At 37.5% G+C, this 20,078-nt stretch overlaps 2 protein-coding genes across 2 annotated transcripts; one reads left to right on the forward strand and one right to left on the reverse strand.

The window, feature by feature from the left end:
- Positions 1 to 10,132: 10,132 nt before the first annotated feature.
- On the reverse strand, positions 10,133 to 11,864 carry LOC6576409. The gene is made up of 5 exons (XM_002002363.4): positions 11,726 to 11,864; positions 11,601 to 11,669; positions 11,125 to 11,523; positions 10,755 to 11,059; positions 10,133 to 10,577 (listed from the first exon to the last, which is right to left on the reverse strand). Exons 1-5 carry the CDS (start codon positions 11,773 to 11,775, stop codon positions 10,333 to 10,335), a joined length of 1,068 nt encoding a protein of 355 aa, XP_002002399.2. The 5' UTR covers positions 11,776 to 11,864; the 3' UTR covers positions 10,133 to 10,332.
- A 5,519-nt stretch (positions 11,865 to 17,383) lies between these two features.
- On the forward strand, positions 17,384 to 19,714 carry LOC6576410 (retinoid-inducible serine carboxypeptidase). Its single transcript, XM_002002364.4, has 3 exons — positions 17,384 to 17,530; positions 17,610 to 18,515; positions 19,370 to 19,714. Exons 1-3 carry the CDS (start codon positions 17,455 to 17,457, stop codon positions 19,663 to 19,665), a joined length of 1,278 nt encoding a protein of 425 aa, XP_002002400.2. The 5' UTR covers positions 17,384 to 17,454; the 3' UTR covers positions 19,666 to 19,714.
- The last annotated feature ends 364 nt before the right edge of the window (positions 19,715 to 20,078 follow it).

The raw sequence follows: 20,078 nt of genomic DNA on the forward strand, positions 1-20,078 counted from the left end.
CTAGTCATATCTGCTCTGCGATTTATACGTGCATGTAATATGTGTAATTTATGTCTGACAGGATGTGTGCGTTTAAATTATGTGCAAAATGCTACCAAAAGCTTTTTCAGCTCAAGCAAAAATAAAAAACACAAACTTTTCTGTTGCCTCAAGTTTGCTAAACATACCAAAAATGTATTAGATAGATATATATATCCATGCACATATCTATGTAGCAGTTGAGTGTCACAAATGCTAGATAGTCACGTTCGATTGTGTATACATATACATATACACATAACTGTAGAGGAGCTGGCTGCCTGAAGTCTCTTTGCAACAGGTCTCATGGCGTACTTCGAGCAGATTTTAGAGCTCGAGTTATAGTAGAGCAGGTGAGATGTCAAGAGTGAAGCAGCTGCAGTTGTGAAGACAACCTAGAGCAGATTTATAAGTGTATTTTATAATAGAAAACATAAAGTAAATAAGACAGTTTCAGCAATGTTTGACTTGAATCATTTGAATCTTTCTGACTTCTTTGATTTCTGTCTACTTTTGCAATACCATAAAGCTCTTCATAACAGCCTTAATAAGCATTATGCAAAATATAAAGCTGAAAGTTTGTATTAATCATAAAGAACGTGGTTCAATATTATTATTAAACTCTTTCATTAGTATTATGATTATAAAATATTACTAATTATTTTTAAAAATTAAATTAATTATATAAATTAAAGAAATAAATATAAAATAACAATGAAAAATAAATTTAAAAAATTGAATTTGTAAATATTATATATTTACATGCATTTAAAAAGAAAGTGGCATCAAGGCTTTCATCTAAACAGAAACATCATTTAAAAATGTTACCTTTATTTATTTATTTGAGATTAGAATGAATATAAAATAAAGACTAACTTACTCATTTAAGCACTGGCAACTGGGTCCTTTGGCTTAATTCAACTTTGTTATCAGCAGCTTTGGCTTGATCAACGTCGAAGCTTCGTTTTGACCTATTTCTCAAATAATTCACTTTTGATTTTACTCAATTGCGTGTCATTAATCCTAAATTGCACCTCACCTCGCCTCAGCTCAGCTTGTCAACTGTATTTTCCAGCAGAGCTTCAAATGCAATCTGCATAATTTAATCTGCAATCGAGCAGCTTTCGAGCAGCGTTAAGCTCCATCAAATTATCTTTGGCTTTGTGCAAATGTGATTTGCAATCGTAGCTGAGCCGTTGGCCACGCTTGCTTGATTCGGCCATGGCCAGCGGCACGCCCAGCCACGCCACGCCCCTGATTTCTTGTCCATCTGCATGATGATTTTTGGCAAAATGAGTTTTCATTTTCAATTACTTTACAATTTTGCTTTTGTGCGATGCCGCAAATGCAACGGCTCGAAGCGAGCTTTGAGGCAATAGTCTTGGTGTAGGCATCTCTTTACAATCCGCCTCGCTACTCTTCCGCCCGCCCTCTGCTGCTCTTTTCATTCTGATCCTGATTGTGCAGCGTATCTGGCGTTACAATTCGATTTCCTAATTTTCAATTTTACACGTTTGGCAAACATTCGAGCGGAGCAGACAACGCACAGAGCCCTGAAACACACACACACACAATCATACCAGAATCACAATCGCTCTATATCCGTCTCCTCAGTGCTATAGTATATGCATGCCGGGCCAGAGTTTTTGAGAAATTTTAATTAAAATTGAATTTTCCTTGCATTTAATTAAAAGCTTAGCCCCAGCGCCGCTGCCTGCACATGAAAAATGAGTAAACGAAAAGGCAAGAAAATGCGAAAAACTGCTCCAGAGCTGAGTTTCGGTTGAGTTTAGCCGGCTGTGGGCGTGGCATGAACGAGTGCACTCTGGGCGAAGCACTCGAGCAGAAGAGCAGCATATATACTCGTTGCGCCAGAGATATGAGAATCATCATAGTCATCAGGGCCAAAGCAGTAGCAGCAGCGCCTTGCCCTTGCGCCGTCTCCTGCTGCTCCTGCTGCTGCTGCTGTTGCTGCTGAAAATATTTTTGTTTGCTTACAGAGGCAGCTGCTCGGCTAAATGCAACACTGACAGCTACTGTCAAAATAAGCAACTAATCTCTGCTTCAGAATATTGTTTGCCCAACCTAAGGCACACAAGCCCACTCAGCTGCATGTCAATATATATCCTCATATATACATATATGTATGTCTATATATATATACATTTCAGTAAATTCTAGATTGTGAAATGCTGCATGCAGTCAGTGGGCTTGCCTATTGATCTGGGCCAGCGGCAACTAATTGAGCTGCTGAGAGCCCTTACTGCCCAAGCCAAAGTGCTGCAAGGCTTAATATATCTTGCAGTTTATTGATTGACCACAATTTAAGTAAAGCGAGAGAAGAGAGAACTCTAGAAGAAGAAAGCCTTTCTATGTAATCCCCAAAATTTGTTTTTCACATTTTCAAAAGAAGTTAATTTAAGCAATAATTGAAGCAAACAAAATTTTAAACATTTTTCATTTTTTATATCTTGTAAGTAACGCCTTTCTATGCTATTTTAATTTATTGAATTAAAAGTAAATTAATTATCTTGATAATTTTAAGCAATTATATAAAGCTATACACCTTTTTTAGTAACGTAATAAAGTTAAATTTGTATGTAGTTAAATATAGTAAGTAAGTAGTAATTCTCTCAATTATTTATTAACTTTAAATGTATATTATTATTTATATTCGATATATTATATTACTGTTATGGACTTTATATTTGTATTATTGAGTTTTTATATACATTTGAGTTTTTCAAATATTTATTAATATATTGTATACATTTAAATGCAAAAGAAAATAAATTTTGAATGGATACATCTAATACATCTTAAGTGTGATTTTCTGAAAATTAATTTATTTGATTTATTTTAATTTATTTATTCATTATTTTTATTTCCCTTGAATAATTTTTAACAACATATAAAACTTAAGCTACAAATTTATTATACTCATGAGAAAACAAAACCATTTTACCCAGATTTCCCCTTTTCAAGGGTTCAGGGTATAAAATAAAAAAAGACAGAGGACACTGAGATAATGCATTGTCTCATTGCATTGCTGGAAAACATTTTATTATTGAAAACAAACATTCAGAAAATCTAAAATTCCCTCCCCCACCCCACACGCCTCTCTTTGCGATTCTTATGATTCACTCCAGTGCGCTAGACAATATTTTAATTCAATGGCAATGGTATTGCATTGGCACAGCTAAGCCACCTGGCATGCTTAGCTATCTCACTATGCAGTCAACTATGCGACGTTATTGTAGCGCATATCTTGATCAAAGCCATCGGCACCACAGACATTTGCTGCCCACCTTTAGCTGTTCATATTTGTGGTGTAAGCTGCGGCGGCAGCCACATAATTGCTTCAAATTTTTTCATAAATTGTTGCCACAAATTGTTGAACAAAAAGAAAAAAAAAAAAACTTAAAAAAAAATAAAATTAAATAAAAAAAGAGAAACAGTAGCAGATACCAGCAGAAGCTGCACAAGCAGCACCAGCAGCAAGAGCAAATAGTTTAATATAAAATGCAGACAAAGGATCAGTTGTAGCTGCAGCATGAGGCGCAGCTTCAGCTCGGGCCCACATAGTTTGCTGCTTGGCTGCCTCGACAGGGCCAGGAGGGAGCCAGCGCGTCCTTGTATCAGCATTCTGGGTAACTGCCGCCGCTGTTGTTGCGGCTGGCAGGAGTCGAAATATTTAATGCACCCACAATATTTTACTTGCCCCGTTGTATAATGCACCCGCCTGGAGAGCAACTCTTTTGCTCTGACTATCGGCAGCCGCAGAGAGCCAAAGGGCATGCTAGTCATCAAAGCAAAACAAAGTCCACACTATCCCTTGTTAAGCGCCGTTTCTGCTGCTGCTGCTGCTGTCGTCTCCTCCCTTTCCATGCCCTTCGGGCTCTACCCCCTCTCACTCTGCCCATCTATATGCATATTCAACAGTGTGGAAATAATAAAGCCAACTTGCCGACAGTTATAGTTGCTTACAGTTGTTACTGCCAGACAGTTGAGACGCCGGAAACAGGAAGCACTCATTGCCCGGACAGACAACGGCTGCAAGGTGGGGCCGGGGCTGCACTGGATTGGACGGAGGCAATTCAGGCGACGGCGCCAATGAGAGCCAAAGCATTCGGCACTTGAATTTGCTTTGGCTCTCGCCATGCACACAATTTATAGCATTCAACGATAATATAACTTGATGATTTCTCTTTATATTTTATATTTCTATTGATGATTTCTCTTTATATTTGAAATTTATATTTTCCCCCTACATTTTTTAATCACTTGTGTCGAACAGTTTGTAAAGTGGCATTCAGTGTAGCAGCAAAAGGCTGAAGGACTCTGCGGTGTAGCACTTAAACATTTAGCTAAAGTTCTGCAGATAGACAGTCGAGCAAACCAGAAAGTTTATTTCGACTTGGCTGGAGGAGAGTCGGAAAGAAATGAAGAAGTACAAAACTTATTGAAAAATAAATTACAAATATGGCTTACGTAATGAAAATGACATTTAATAAATGTGAATACTTTCTTAATATAAAAAAAAAAAAAAAATTTTTTTAAATAATAAATAAAAAATAAAATGCTAAGAGATTTGATTATTCTCTGTGCTTATACTAATAGGGTAAATAACTCTAAAAAAAAAAAAAAATAATAATAATAATAGTATAATACAGGTGCCATCCACTAAAGCTGCCATTAGCATTCCTTCCATAATATTTAAATGAATGTATATATATGTATGTATATATATAAAAAAAAATTTTGTTTTTCTGTAGTTAGTTATCATTTTCCATTTAAGCTTTAAACTTATTTTATACATAGCTTTCACCATTCTCCCTTTCTTATGCGGGTAAAATTTCTTACGCGAAAACTAAGTAGATCGAATTGCCAAACATTTCTTTAGTAAAATATACCTTTTTTGTCATACGTATAGGAATGTTATCTCTAGGCACTGCAAGTCATAGAATATGATCACAATGGAGTCCTTGTCCTAGGATCGAAATTTAAACATCTTCTCTAGCTACACTAAATTGTTCCGATAATGCTGAGGATAGTGTCGACAGTTATTATAATCATAATAATGGCTAAACGAATAGAACTGATAATCTGATAAGAAATAATAATAATGCTGCAAATGTTACTTCATTCTTTAATTTGAAGTCAACGTGTTTCTATTTGCATTTCACTCGACGCTGTCAGCTGTTGGCTGTGGACTGGGGCATTTGGCATAATTAAATTTGTCATCAGTCACACAAAACTGAAAAATGTTACAGGAGGAGCAGGGGGAGCGGGCGCAGTGAGCTGCGAGCGTTTAACGACATTTCGCTAATTTCCCATTCAAATCACGCCCTAATCGAAGTCAGTGCAACTGTCAAATGACTCAAAGATGACATTTATGTACACGATGACATCGTGCATGTCCCGCTGTCAACCGCCAAGCTCTTATCGGGCTGCTCATCAGAGCAGCAGCCTCAGTCGGGACATTATTGCCAACGGCATTCGTCTGCGCTCAGTTGTTGTCAACATTTTGATTTCAATGCTGTCAACATTTTCGCAACAGGCTGACAGCCGACAGCGGGTGGAAAAGTAAAGATCATTCGAGTCGGATATATAGAAAGACATTTACAGACAGACAGAGAGAGAGAGAGAGAGAGAGAGGGACAGACAAATCTAATTGTCAATTTGACATTGCAAATCATTTGGTCAGGTTGTTTTCAGCTTGCCTCTTTTGTTTAGCTTGAGAGTTAATTTGTTCGCATTTCGACTGCCGCTATCAGCCAAATGAGAAACGCTATATCAGAGAGCTGGCATTCAAATGCACATTCCCGACTTCTTCCAGTCTCGCCGCCCATTCTCAATGTCATGAGGGGGAGCGTGTTCGTCTCTCAACTCAACTGCAACTCCTTGTTGGCCGCGGGCTAATTTTCAGGCAGCTGACATTGTCCCCCTTTGTAGTCGCCGGCGTCTGTGTTCCGTTTTAATTTAAGGCGTGCTCCATACTCTAACTGCGAGTGGGCATATGACGCGACTTGTTCAAAGATGACGAATCAAAAGAAAAATATAAATCGACAGCTGATGTTTGTCAGAAAATTATAAAAATAAGTAACATTAGAAATATATATAAATTTATTTCAGTAAATAATGTTAAATAAAATAAATAAGCAAATCTTAACAGATAAATACAAAGCAATAAAATAATAATTTTACTATAGAAATTAATAAATATTGAAATTAACCTTAATTCTACTAACTAAATAACTATAATAATAATATTAAATTTACTATTTCAAATCATAATAATCTAACTATTATTTAATAAATATTATTTCTTTTTACTTATTTATTATTAATATTAATATTATTATTAGCTATTATTAGCTATGATTAGCTATTATTAATTTTATTATTCAAATGAATACCATGTTTGTTATAGAAATTAATAATAATTTTAATATTCAAGGAAACAATTAAATTATTATTTTATTATTTTTATTTATTTATTAAAATATATTGTTGCTTGGCATATATAAACTTGAGCAAGAGAAAATAATAATATATTTAAATATTTAATATATATTTAACAACAAAATTTGAGGCTAGAATATATTCAAATATTTGTATTTTAAAAATAAATTGATATATTTGTATATAATATTTATTTCTTAACACACGCTGAGAGACTTTTTACTTTTATTATTCATCGGTCAATAATAATCAATTAATTATTTTTTATTTTCTGCTTGGAATCTGTTATCAGCTGCAGCAGGCATACATATTCCAGTTGGCAGAGTATTCAAAGTGTATTATACTACGATCATTATTGTTGCTTTTTGGGTATAGCTGCATTATTATGAGTTGCGCCATAATTATTTTTCTGTGCATTCAGGGCAGGTCCTTCGCGCGACCACCAAGGACTGCCAACTGCCAGCTGGACTAGGGACAACGGGCGCCAGCATTTTGCTTGTCACGCAAATGTTTCATGTCAGATTTACGCTGCTCCAGCCACTTTGTGCCGGCTGAAACATATATACATGCAGTATATACATATATATATTTATATGTATATACATCTATGTATGTGTGTATGTATATGCACTGCAGTATCAAGGTCCGTCTGTCCGTCTGTCCACTCCCTGCCTGAAAATGCCCAACCTCTGTTTCAGCAACTGACCCATGCAGCAGCATTTTTTTTTTTTATCATCACGCACAGTGGTGAGTTGAAGTGCGAAAAATCCTAATGCAAATGTAGTAAATATATTATAAAAAATAAAAATAAATAAATAAATATATATATTATTTTGAATGGATTATAATATAATATAATATAAATTCGTTGGCCATATAAACTTAACAGAAGAAGCATTTTTCAATTGTTTTCGCACCACGGTGCGCTGCCCTTTTTAGCACGTTCTGGTGGTCGCATGCTATATTTTTCAATTTGTAAACATATCCTGCGGTGCAAGCGCTGAAAGCCGGCTATGAAAAACCAAACGGAGGAGGGGAAAAAAAAAAGAAAGCAACACAGCATTAGTAACCAGATGGCACGCCCCCACGCCCGTCCGCCCACCTCTCTGTTCACTCACAACCAGTAGCCGCCCCGGGGCGTCAGCACGGCCAAAGCATGAAATGCATTTGCTTCATTTGTTTGGTGTGTTTCTCATGTCAACTTAATGTTTATTAGAAAACGTCGGCTCAAATTGCACTGGACAGCATACAGCGCTCAGGCCACGCCCCCCCTGCCGCAGTGCCCTCTCCCAAATAACTCAAACATCAGACATCCACACCCCAGACCAATACGAACGAATTGCAGTGGGCAAGGCATTCTTCAGTTATTTAATCGGAGCTTTAGAGTCAATTTGAATGCATGTGCATATTAAGTTTCTTTGGAATTTCAATTATTTTCTGCACATGATAAACTGTTTAAACTACAATGAGATAATTAATTTATAAGATTTGTAATGTTAATCAACAGGAATCTGTTCACAACTTAAAATACTCTATAAGTACACTTGAGCTATGAATGTGTATTCAGAGGTCGGTGACACCCGACTGTAATTAGCTTTGCGTGCAGCTGCCTGCAAAAAGGAAAATTTGCACTATTAATAAAGCGAATTCTTTGAGTTCTTTCATGGTATCTGTCGCCACGGCTCATGGCTAATAGCAATTAGCCAACTGGGAACTATATATACTATGTTCTGGTAGCAGGAGCCAAGTAGGAGGTAGAGCTTGAAAAGCCGCACCGTCTCTTGTGTTCACGTTGTTAAGAACTCATTGGGCAACATGTGTAGCAGTTTGTTGACTTAATTGCCAATGGATCGCAACATTTGCGATTAATTGCTCTATTTGCTGACAGTTTAGTTGCTTCGATATGAGTGAAAAGTCTTATGATACTCTTTATTCCAATGGCCAAAGGTTTCTGCTATTAAATTAAGAAGAAAACAATACAATATACAAATATATAAATAAATATAAAAATACAATCTATATACATATGTAAATAAAGCTATATGTATCTATTGGCCATTCCGAGAAATTGACTGAATTCCATCTACAGGAGTACGAGAGATTATGAACAATCTCTTATATATTAAATGATACCAGAAGTATATATACATTGCATATATAAGACGATGGGGCCAATAAATTGAAATAAAATATTCTTTTCGATCAAAATATAGTAAATATACAAAATAATATAATTAAATAAAAATATATATATTTTTAAGGTCTGCTATCTAAAATTCATCCTAAATTTATTAAATTAAATTAAATTATAACTTATATTAATCTGAATAGTTTTGATTAGCTCATTAAAAATAGAATATGGTAAAATAAAAATTAAGAGTTAAATTAAATTTTGTATATATATTCTATAAATATATAATATATGTATGTCGACTTGCTGCTATATGTATATATTTTGAAAATTAACTTAATGAATTATCTCTGTTAGCATAATATTGTTATCATATTAAGATCATATTCGATTCGATTTCCTTTAGCGATGGGAGCACTTACCCACTGTACAAATATTTGCATGTCGCATCACATCAGTTCTTTTGCAGACGCTTTAAGACTTGGCCAGAGGCTGTTGGCAGTTGCTGGTCCTTCCATTCGTTTGCCATCAGGAACCACATGTGGTGAAATTAACGCCGTAACCGTAACGCATTACGGGCTCCAACTGCCGCAGTGCCTCGACTCTGCCACTCTTAGCGGATGGCGGATGCCACATAAATGTGGCACAAGCACACACACACACAAACACACACGCACATACACACGGTCGTGTGGGCCGCCCGTTGCGTCCCGTCTGAGCCGTCTCGCTAGCTGGGCCATTTCAGTTTTTATTCGCTCAAATGTTTATACATTAGCAACATTTGTCGGCTTCCTTTTCGCTCGTCGCAGGTGCTGATTATATTGAAAATTATTAGTAAAACATTGCAATGCCAATGCCGGGCGCTGGCAGGAGCTGTCGGGCGGGCGGGCCACGCCCAAGCGCTGCATGTGACCTATCAAAATTGATTGCATACTTTGCGGCGCGCCAAATGTGCCCCTCGATGATGGCAAGCGTGTGTGGCTGTGTATGTGTGAATGAATATGTGTGTATGCGCATGTGTGCCTGTGGTTATGTCTATGTGTTGGCAAAGATAAACTAGCGATCTGCAAAAAAAAAAAAAAAAAACCAACCATTCTGTTGAATGAAAGCAAAAATGCATAATTAAAAGATGATTCTATTTATACACTTAAAAAAATCTTTCTCTAAACATAAAATAATTTTAGTTAGGATTGCTTTAGGGTAGAAATTTTTAAAGATTATATATATAGAAAATTGACTATATATATATCGAAAAATATATATAATTACAAAAATTTTATACAATTTTCTGAAGTGAAATAATTTTATTTATAAAAATTTTAGGTGGAAATTTCTTAAGCTCAATAAGAAATTTGTTTATACATTTTATATGAATAATATCATTTTCTATTACTTTGTTTTTATTATATTAGATTAAAGTGTTTGAGATCGTAGTAAACGACAATGATTGTTTGTATTTATATATATGAGAATTTTAGATATAAGATACAAATGTTTTTCTCTTTCACTTTTATTTATACATTTAATTTAGACATTTTACATTTAAAAGAGATTCTCTTAAAATTTGTATTTAGTCATCATGTCAGTTCCTTTGAGTTGCATCTACGAGCAAGCACGAAACAACTGCACAGTTCCTACGTGAAACAAGTCGTGTCGAGTCGTGCGTGCTCGTGATGCCACACGTATCGACGAACACTGATTCGCAAACAAATTTGGTCTTAAATTTTTGGAAGTGTAATTTCATGGCAATAACAGGACTGTGTATACTGTCTGAGCAATCTTGAGACATCGTCTAGGAAATATGACAGTTTCTCGGGATCGCGATAGATGTCGCGGGCTACTATTAGCTTCTTTGCATTCCAAATATGCCACTTACGCATGCTGTTGATGACATCGCTGCAAAAATCGCCTTGCACCTTGCCCACGTGCTCCCACATTTTGCGCGATTGCGCGTGAAATTTACCTGATTGAATGGGAAGAGTGCTCGATAGAGAACAAAGTAAGAGTTGAGAGGTAAGAGTGGACGCAGGGTACCATTTAAAATGGAAAAAATGGCATAGAGCTCAATTAATGAAACAAACAAAAATATTCTACCATTATTTCCCATTTTCATTTCTAATTGAAAATATTTGTTACTCACGAGTAGTTAGAGTTCTGCGTGTCTTGGCTATAGTCGGGTTGACCGTAGCTCGCTCGTATTCCGTAATAATCTTGTACATACACAGCTCTATGGGCTTGTTGATGATTATGTCCTCGCGACAGGGCTCGCACGCGCTATTGAAATTGGGACCCGGATAGGGCACATTCGTATAATGGGCGTTTCGCTCAAACTGAGTGGCTTGATTCCTGGCCAAAGTTTCCCGGCGCACCCGATGATAGCTCGCACGATCATTGAGAAATCGATACGTCATGCTGGTCATCAGCTGTTCCACCTTCGACAGACAGCTGTGGAGAAGCAAGGCAATCAATCAGTTGAGCATTGAGTCACTGTGAATGTGTGTGCGACCCACTGTGAGTTGCGTAGAGAGTAGATGCCAGGTATGGAGTATGTGCGCAGCAGATGATGCAGCTTGCAGGCCACATCATTGAGCAGATCCTCGGCGGCACAGATTTGCATGCGTCGCAGGTTGTGCATATCGTGGACTGTCTTCCGTGTGTACCAGCCCCGAAAGAACGCCTGTATTTTGGTCGCCGCCCTGTTGTAAAAGGCGATCGCTCCATCCTGCACCCTCTGCTCAACGATGGAGAAGAAACGATTGCGAGCGTGAAAGCCTCGCCACCATCTTTGTATGGTGATGGCAGCCTTTGTGGCATAATGGAATGCTTCCTGCTGTTGATGGCGTCGCCACGCCGCCTGCACGGCGCGTGCGGCCAGGAACTGTTTATAGTCCATGATGAGCAGAGAGGTACTGCAGTCGATCAGTTCAATATATGCATATTCGATATATTATTATTTTTACTCAAATATATTCACGGGCATACGAACCGCGAATACTTTTGGTGAAACGAATCGCACGAGCTGGAGAGATTTTCATCACTCCCTTTTTTTTCCTTTCTAAAGAAATTCGCGAATTAAAATCGAATGAGCTTTTGATATATTTCATCTATTACTTATCTGGTAACACTGCAAATCTTATTTTCTGATGATCAAAATGTGTCATTGTGTGTGTCTTAAAATTATTTATTTTTTTTTTATATTTTTTTTTTTATTATATTACTTTTTATTTTATTTTTTTGCGTTTTTTGTTGTTGTTTTGTGTATTATAATTTTATGTTTATGGAAATTTTGATTTTAATAAAAATTAAAATGCGTCGCCTTCTGTTGCCATAATCAAAACATATTAATTTGTGTATTTTTAATTTACAAAATTTATAATAAATAATAAAAAAAAGAATTAATAAATTTTGTCTAATATTAAGAGAAAAATTCACACAAAATCTCTTCTGTTGAACTTGCGCTCTTCCTTAACCCAAATATCATTTTAGTATTTTATACCGCGATATATTATTATATATTATATATTTAATTATTAAATTAATCCCAGCTAACAATCTTTTACTCCCTTGCCTACATAACCTCAGGTAGTTTCTGGATAACACAAACTAATTTATAGTCGAACCTCTTATTGAATAGACGTAGATAATCATCAAAAGCTTTCGCTGTTGCTATATCGTCAACTTGGCCTTCTCGCGCATATTGTTTTGCTCTCCAATCTATCCGTACATTGACAATAATTTCAAAATTGATGATGTGCACATAATAAAGTGTCAAATATCAACACACATCAGAGCATTGCGAGACGTGCAGCCATCATCATCAGCAGCGTAGTCGAAAGGTCGAGCAGCGTGGCAGAGGGAATGGCGCATGTGGGAGGGGCCGAAGAGGCGGTAATGGCTATGAAGACAGCTTCAACTGCGACAAGCAGCAGGAATAAATAAACCAAACGTGCGCGCTGTACCCAAATAAAAAAATAAAATGAAATAAACAAAACTAGAAATGTAGCCGACTTGAAGATATCCTACACATCATTTATGAGTCACGTATCGAAAATGAGTTTCTATATCTCAAGCTATATAAGCAGCAAATATTCCTTTTTAAATGAGTTATAAAAATGTCTTTAAGAGATATGAAAAAACTCTTAAGTTTTCATAATATTAGATCTGGTTAGATCACTATACTTTCATCTAAGCTATTAATGCTGATCAAATATCAGCTCTCTAACTCGTTCATAAATTTCTACAACTAATCCTTTCTCATCATATTTATATATTGAGAAAATATAGGGTATCATTGCTGAAGACAACAACAAAAAAATGGAGCGAAAAAAGAAGCAGGAAAAGAAAATTGACAAAATTGATTGAGCGCACAAAACACGGCACACGTTGGCGCTCAGAGGCGTGGCCTGCAGGGGGCGTGGCTGGTCGAAGGGGCCTGGATGTCAACATTGAAAAGTTAACGCCTGTCATACGGCCAAGCACCTTGAGCAACTGCCGCGGCAGCTGGATCTGCCTCTTTGACTCGTATTTTGATCAGACAATTTTTCACCTTTAAACATTTGGGGCCTTGCGTTGTGGTTGTTGCTGGAAATTTGTTTTTACTCTTTTCCGTCTCCACCATTTGACATGCCATTTAATCTATTTTTCTTTTCTGTTTTCCCCCACTGCAGCTGCTTTCATATTTTTTAGCCGGATTAGTTGCAAATATTTGTTGAATAGAATATCACAAAATTAATTTTCTAGCATATTCATATATTCGATTTTTGTGCACATAAAATATTTGTAAATATATTAGCCAGTTTAGAATTCCACGATTGGAATTTTGGGAATTATGCAATCGAATGTAATTTAAAAGCCTAGTTAATCGAGAAATTTATAGTTTGCGCAGTGTTTCACATATAAAAATCAATCCTAATTTTAACAAAAAAAAAAAAAAAAAAAAAAAATTTATTAATACTATTATTATAATTATTATTATTTGTTTTATTTATTTTTTTTTTTAAATAAATTTTTGAACCAATTATGTTTTTATTTTGTATGAAATAAAAAGTATGTTTCTAATATAAATATATGTTTTTATTTGGAATATGGAAGTTGTTGCGCTATAATGAAATATTAAATATTACACAAAAAAAAAAAAAAATAAATAAATAAATAAATAAAAAAAACGAAACAAATATAATTAGTAATTGTTAAAAAAAAATATATATGAAAAAATTTTTGGAAAATAAAAATAAAAAATCTTATCTGCATTCTACTATGACATTAGTACTTTATACAGTTGAATCTTTGCCAATCGCCAAGAACTATCTGTTCTGATCAGCCTGAGTAAGATAACGATTTATGTAGGTTATAGGAAACAGATTATGGTATGACAAAGCCGAACTGGAAGACAAACCCGAGTTCATCTTGAGTCTAAATGCAAGACAATCAGGTCAGTCTACTCTATACTCAAATATAAATTATATAAAGAAACGAAAATTCTCTAAGAGTTCTTGACGGTTTGGCAAACTCATTAAAAAAGAAAGGTGTTAATGACAGTCTTCAAAATTCAGGTATTCGAGTGAGTTTCCTGGTGGCATAAGACTTGATGTAAAGTGAAGTGGCGTTGCATGGCTCACTGCTAAAGTGCTTGTTATAAATAAAGAGTTGGCAACATGTGCATTTGACTGATTACTAATTAACGCTCATTTATTTGCCTTTGTTTGGCTTGAAACCTCTTGTTGTTGGCTGTTCAAGCAGCAGCAGCAGCAGCAGCAGCAACAGCAGCAGCAAGAAGAGGTGTAGCACCTGTCTTTCATGCTGGCAAGTCGCATTTTTCTTATGAAGAATTTCGCCTTTGTTTAGCGCTGGCATTTAATTTATTTTTGGCCCTGGCCAAGAAAACACAGCCGACCGAGAGCCCAAGCGACATCGTTCGCTCACATGAGCAATTTTTGAGCCAACATTTTTGGCCTCGACGCGCCAAATCCTGGCATTCTACCTATAAATACTTGACATGGCTACAATAGCCTATGCCATCTGTACACGAGGCAACCAAAACAACAACAACAACTGCAACAACCATAAGAGGCTCGTAGTAAGCTCACACTTAACGAAACACAACAAAGAAAACACAAAAACAATTATTACAAACGCAATTTTCAACGCAAATCAAACTTATTTGAGATGAGAAGAATGAAAACTCCCAAGTACTTAAACAATTTTACTAAATATTGTTAACAATTGAATAAATATCGAAGCTCGCTGAATAAAAATTCAATTTAATCTTCGTGTAAATGAAATTCCAGGTAAATTTTGTATTTCTTATTAAAAAATACTTTATCAAACTGCAGCTGATTTATATTTGTATTCATTTGGAAATGGATAATTTGCAATTAGCAGCCGTACATCTGTTTTCGCTCAGTGTAGAGCCGCCATACGTGCAGGCGCATTGGCCGCATGCCTCGAGCGCTCGAGCAAACGACATTTAGCATGTGCCTGCTCTTTGGAGCGGCTCTCCCGTTTGCCAATCTACGTGACTATGGCATAGGTCGTCTTACCAAATTGGATTTTACGCAGCAGCAGGAGTAGCAGGAGCAGCAGCAGCAGGAGCCGGAGCCACCGCCTCATGGACCCGCCACCGACCATAATTAATATGCACGATATGTGGCGTTAAGTTGTGTGAAAATTACTTGTGCGTTGACGTGACGAGCCGCAGCAGTCTTGGGGAAAAACCAACGGGGGAAATTCATTTGCCACGCCCACCCACTTAAGCATCCTCAGCCTGTTTCTCTTCAGCGCCTGCCATGCATAATTGTTATTCGATTACGAATTTGATGTAAGTATTCACTAATTAGTTGTTGATGATCAGCCGGCATTCGAGTTGAACAAAATAATCAGTTTGATATTATAGCAGCATTATGAATTAAGCTAATCAATTGTTAATCGTATTCATTGAATTCAATTAGTTATTATGGAAGTAGAAGAGGACACAAATATGAGTAAATAAATCTTGAGAACTGCAGTAGAAGAGATTAAACTATTTTGCATTTCCCATATGCTGCAACATATTCCCTAATCTAGTTATACAGCAGCCTGCACAAGATCATTGACCTAATTAAGATTCGTAAGGCTTGTTCCACTGAACGAGAAAAATGAAAACAAAAAAATGACAAACGGCCCGCACACTTCACATAAATATTTATGCTAGCATTTTAGTTATAGCAAATCAATAAAGAGAGAGAGAGAGAGAGAGAGAGAGAATTAAGCCGACGAAACTGCGCCAATTGCTGAGAATAAACAACTAATAAATGATCTCTTAATAGATTGCAACAAGTAGAGACTATACGACTAGCAAATGCTCTTTAAATAAATATATAGAAATCAACATAAATTTACCTGGAATACATGCAATGAAAATCGGTAAAATATAATAAAAAATACTTTTTATTCATATATTTTTATACCCTGAACCCATTTTCAATGGGAAATCAGGGTATAATGGTTTTGTTGAAATGTATGTAACAGGCAGAAGGAGGCGTGGCAGACCCCACAAAGTATATATATTCTTGATCAGGGCGACGAGCTGAGTTGATTTGGCCCTGTCCGTCTGTCTGTCCGTCTGTCCGTCTGTCCGTCTGTCCGTCCGTCCGTCTGTCCGTCTGTCCGTATGTATGAACGCGTCGATTTCAGAAGATATAAGAGCTAGAGACTTCAAATTTTTTTTAAAATGTTCGTAATTACAGCGCGCATATCAAGTTTATCATTAAAAATCGATAACTCATCCCGATCTTTTTTATCGATAAAAACCCTTATCGAAAACCAGTTATAAAATTATATCTTCTACACCTTTATTGCTAGAGTCTCCAAATTTTTAATGTATGCCTATATGCAATTTATACAATTTCGGTTTTTGTTAAAATTTACCCCCACCCTTAAATTCACCCCCTCACCCTCACTTTTGTAAAAAGCGTATTTCAAATACTATAGACTTGTGCTTTGGCAATTACATGCATATCCATGTCATAATCATAATCTGAAAGTTTCAGGAAGATCGTACGTCCACAAAAAAGTTATTAAGCAATTAAGTTCTCATAGTAGCCGCTCACTGCCGCCCATGCGTGTTTATGCTTGTGTGTGTATATGTATGTAATTGTTTGTGTATGTGTGTGTGTGTGTGTGTGTGTGTGTGTGTGTATGTGTGTGTGTATGTATGTGTGTGTATGTACGCCTGTGTGCGTGCGTGCGTGTGTGTGTGTGTGTGTGTGCGTGTTTCTTGTGTAAGCTGAAAGACGCGAAAAATTATTGAAATAGCTATTACTCCAAGGGTTCAGGGGATCTCGTAGTCGAGTAGTCTCGACTAGAGCTTTCTTACTTGTTTTGTTCCGCTTATGCTACAAATTCTATACAGAGATTAGCTGTGGCTTTACATCTGAGATATATAAATGAAAAATAATAAAATAATATAAAAATATTTATTTCTGTTTCGCTGTTGCTACAAATCTCAATTTGTATTTTAAATGCGAAGGTTAGATAAGATATACTCGTATATATATATATACACTCTCTCTACTCTCCCCCCTCTCTCCCTCTCTCTGCTTTCTTTCGCCACTTGTATACCTCATTGCATCAAGTGGCCCAATTACACGGTATCTCTGGGAGCGCAACAAAAGAATTTTTATGTTCTCCATAAAGTTCACCTCTTTTTTTTTTGTTTATGTGATTGAAAACAGCTTTTCAATTTATAAATAGCCAATTGAGTATTGAAGAAAATCAACGCTGCATATTCAGTGCGCACTTAGGTATAGAACGAAACAGTTCGTTCGCTGGCTAATTGTGATATTTCTCGTGTGGGCGTGGCAATGCTAGTGATGAGCAACTGCCACAGGCTGCCGCTGCTGCTGCTCCTGCTGCTGCAATCTCTGGGCTGGCTGCAAGGTACTCTATCTCTCTCTCTCTCTCTCTCTCTCTCTCTATCTATCTATCTATCTCTCTCTACATCTTGCATTGTTGTCAGCTCGTCGTGGCTTCGGTGCCGGAGACCAGGACTGGGCCTATGTGGAGGTGCGAGAGGGCGCGCACCTCTTCTACTGGCTGCACTATACCACGGCGAATGTGAGCTCGTATAAGGAGCGTCCGCTGGTCATTTGGCTGCAGGGCGGGCCTGGTGTCGCCTCGACTGGCTGCGGCTGCTTTGAGCAGCTGGGCCCCGTCGACATCGAGGGCAAGCCGCGAGCCAGCAACTGGGTGCAGCATTTCAATGTGCTGTTCATCGATAGCCCAGTGGGCACGGGCTACAGCTACGTGGAGCCGCACGGCCACTATGCCAAGCACAACAATCAAATAGCCAAAGATCTGGTCAAGCTGATGCGTGCCTTCCTGCACAGCCATCAGGAATTTCGGCGCATGCCGCTGCACATCTTCTCCGAGAGCTATGGCGGCAAAATGGCGCCAGAATTCGCGCTCGAGCTGCAGCTGGCCAAGCAGCGCAGCATTCTCGAGTGTCAACTGCAATCGGTTGTCGTTGGCAATCCGTGGACCTCGCCCCTGGACAGCACCCTCTCCTATGCACCCTACCTGCTGCAGCTGGGCATCGTGGATCACGAGGGCTACAGCAGCATCGCCCACGCGGCGGCCAAGGTGGCCAGGCTGGTCTACGATGGCAAATGGCTCCAGGCCATGGATCAGACCATCCAGGAAGTGATCGAGAAGTACACTGGAGGCGTATTCCTCTACAACACCCAGCGTCGTGTTCATATCAACGAGGTCTATCGCTACGGCGAAGATCCCAAGCTGAGGGAATTCATGATCAACAATGTCACGCAGGCGCTGAATCTGACCCACATGCCCGAGTGGATGTCCCAGAACGCAACGGTCTTCATCAAACTGGGCCACGACATCTTTAAGCCAGCGGTGCACATAGGTAACGAGTGGATCGAGAAAGTTGATATATGAGAGAGTTGAGATAGGCGGTGCACTCGAGTAGATCGAACAAGTGGATATAGGAAAAAACGGAAGGGATAAGAGCTAATATTATTATAGGAAACCCTTCTATTTTTCCTATGCTTGCAGCATATGATTATTACTAATTTATATGATTTTTTACACATCTAATGTGAGTAGGTTCCATTCCTTCCTGCTCTATTATCAGCAGACTTTGGCAGCCGCTTCGTCTGCGAATTGCTCTTACCCACACTGACTTACTCTAACTCATACTAAGCTACAAGCATTAAGTAAGAATAATTGTTCAATATTGATACGATAGTGAAGTGTAGTTAGCTGAGTGAGTGAGTGTAAGCACTTCACTATTTAATTTTTAAAACTCACTAAATTGTCCCTTATTAGCGATGTATATAAAATTAATACTGATTTAATAGCTTTACATTTTACAATTGTCTATTCTTCATAACGCTTCGTAGGCATATATTGAATCAAAGGAAATAAATAAATAAATACCAGCTGAAATATATATAATAGACCAGATAGAAAATATTTTTAAAATAAATATTTCTCTCTATTTAATTTATTTAAAGTAGGTATAATAAACTAGAATATTTAGAAATAAAAAAATAAGTATATATCATTAAAGCATTTGCAGGATACAGGATTTTAAAGAGAAGTTTTCGATAGATTTAATTTTTAAATATATTAAACTTTAGCTTTGCTTACCTAGGCAAGGCTCTTCAGTCTATATAATTCAGCATTTCTATAACAATCACATTTCCCTCTCTAAGTCTACCTCAACTACTTGAGCTAATCCCAGCATTTCTTTCACAGTTACGCGACTGCTGAATGAGACGCCGGTGCGCGTGGGCGTCTTCTCGGGCATGCTGGATCTGCTGTGCGCGACACCTGGCACCGTCAATTGGATCAATCGCATGAGATGGCATCGCAAGGATTTGTACGTAAGCGCCACACGTCGCCCCATGCGCATCGATGGCATGCTGGAGGGCTATGAGAAGCAGGGCGGAGGCTTCAGCATGTTCTGGGTGTATCGCGCTGGCCATCTGGTGCAGCAGGACAATCCTGCTGCCATGTCGTATATACTGCGTGAATTTACGGGCTTCGGATGAGATTTCACTATTCTATATGCCTGGCTAATAAAGTACGATAAGAAAAAAGAATTTGTTTGCACTGAATTGATTATTAGCCCAAAACTATTTGCTGTTCAGTCAGAATGAAGACTCATGGCTTGATTATTCTCAATTTAAAGCTGATTGAAACTTGAACAGTTTGTAGTTTCTACTTCACAATCGCACGGCCAGACGCATATTCAAAAAGATCCCCTTAGTTATATTCTGCTGTCTAGACCAGGCAATCTTTTAACAATTTACTCGAAATTAACACGAATTCTGGTTGAGTGGTTGAGTGGTACCCGTTTACAATGCGGTCGACCTCAGAGCCCACAGACAGACGTTGGCCGATGCCCCCTTACGACCTGCCTTCCACATGGCATGCCTATTGCTGTAACGTTTTACAGGTGCAC

The sequence above is a fragment of the Drosophila mojavensis genome, unplaced genomic scaffold (genome assembly GCF_018153725.1).
Source record: "Drosophila mojavensis isolate 15081-1352.22 unplaced genomic scaffold, ASM1815372v1 contig_36, whole genome shotgun sequence".
Classification (NCBI taxonomy): Eukaryota; Metazoa; Arthropoda; class Insecta; order Diptera; family Drosophilidae; genus Drosophila; species Drosophila mojavensis.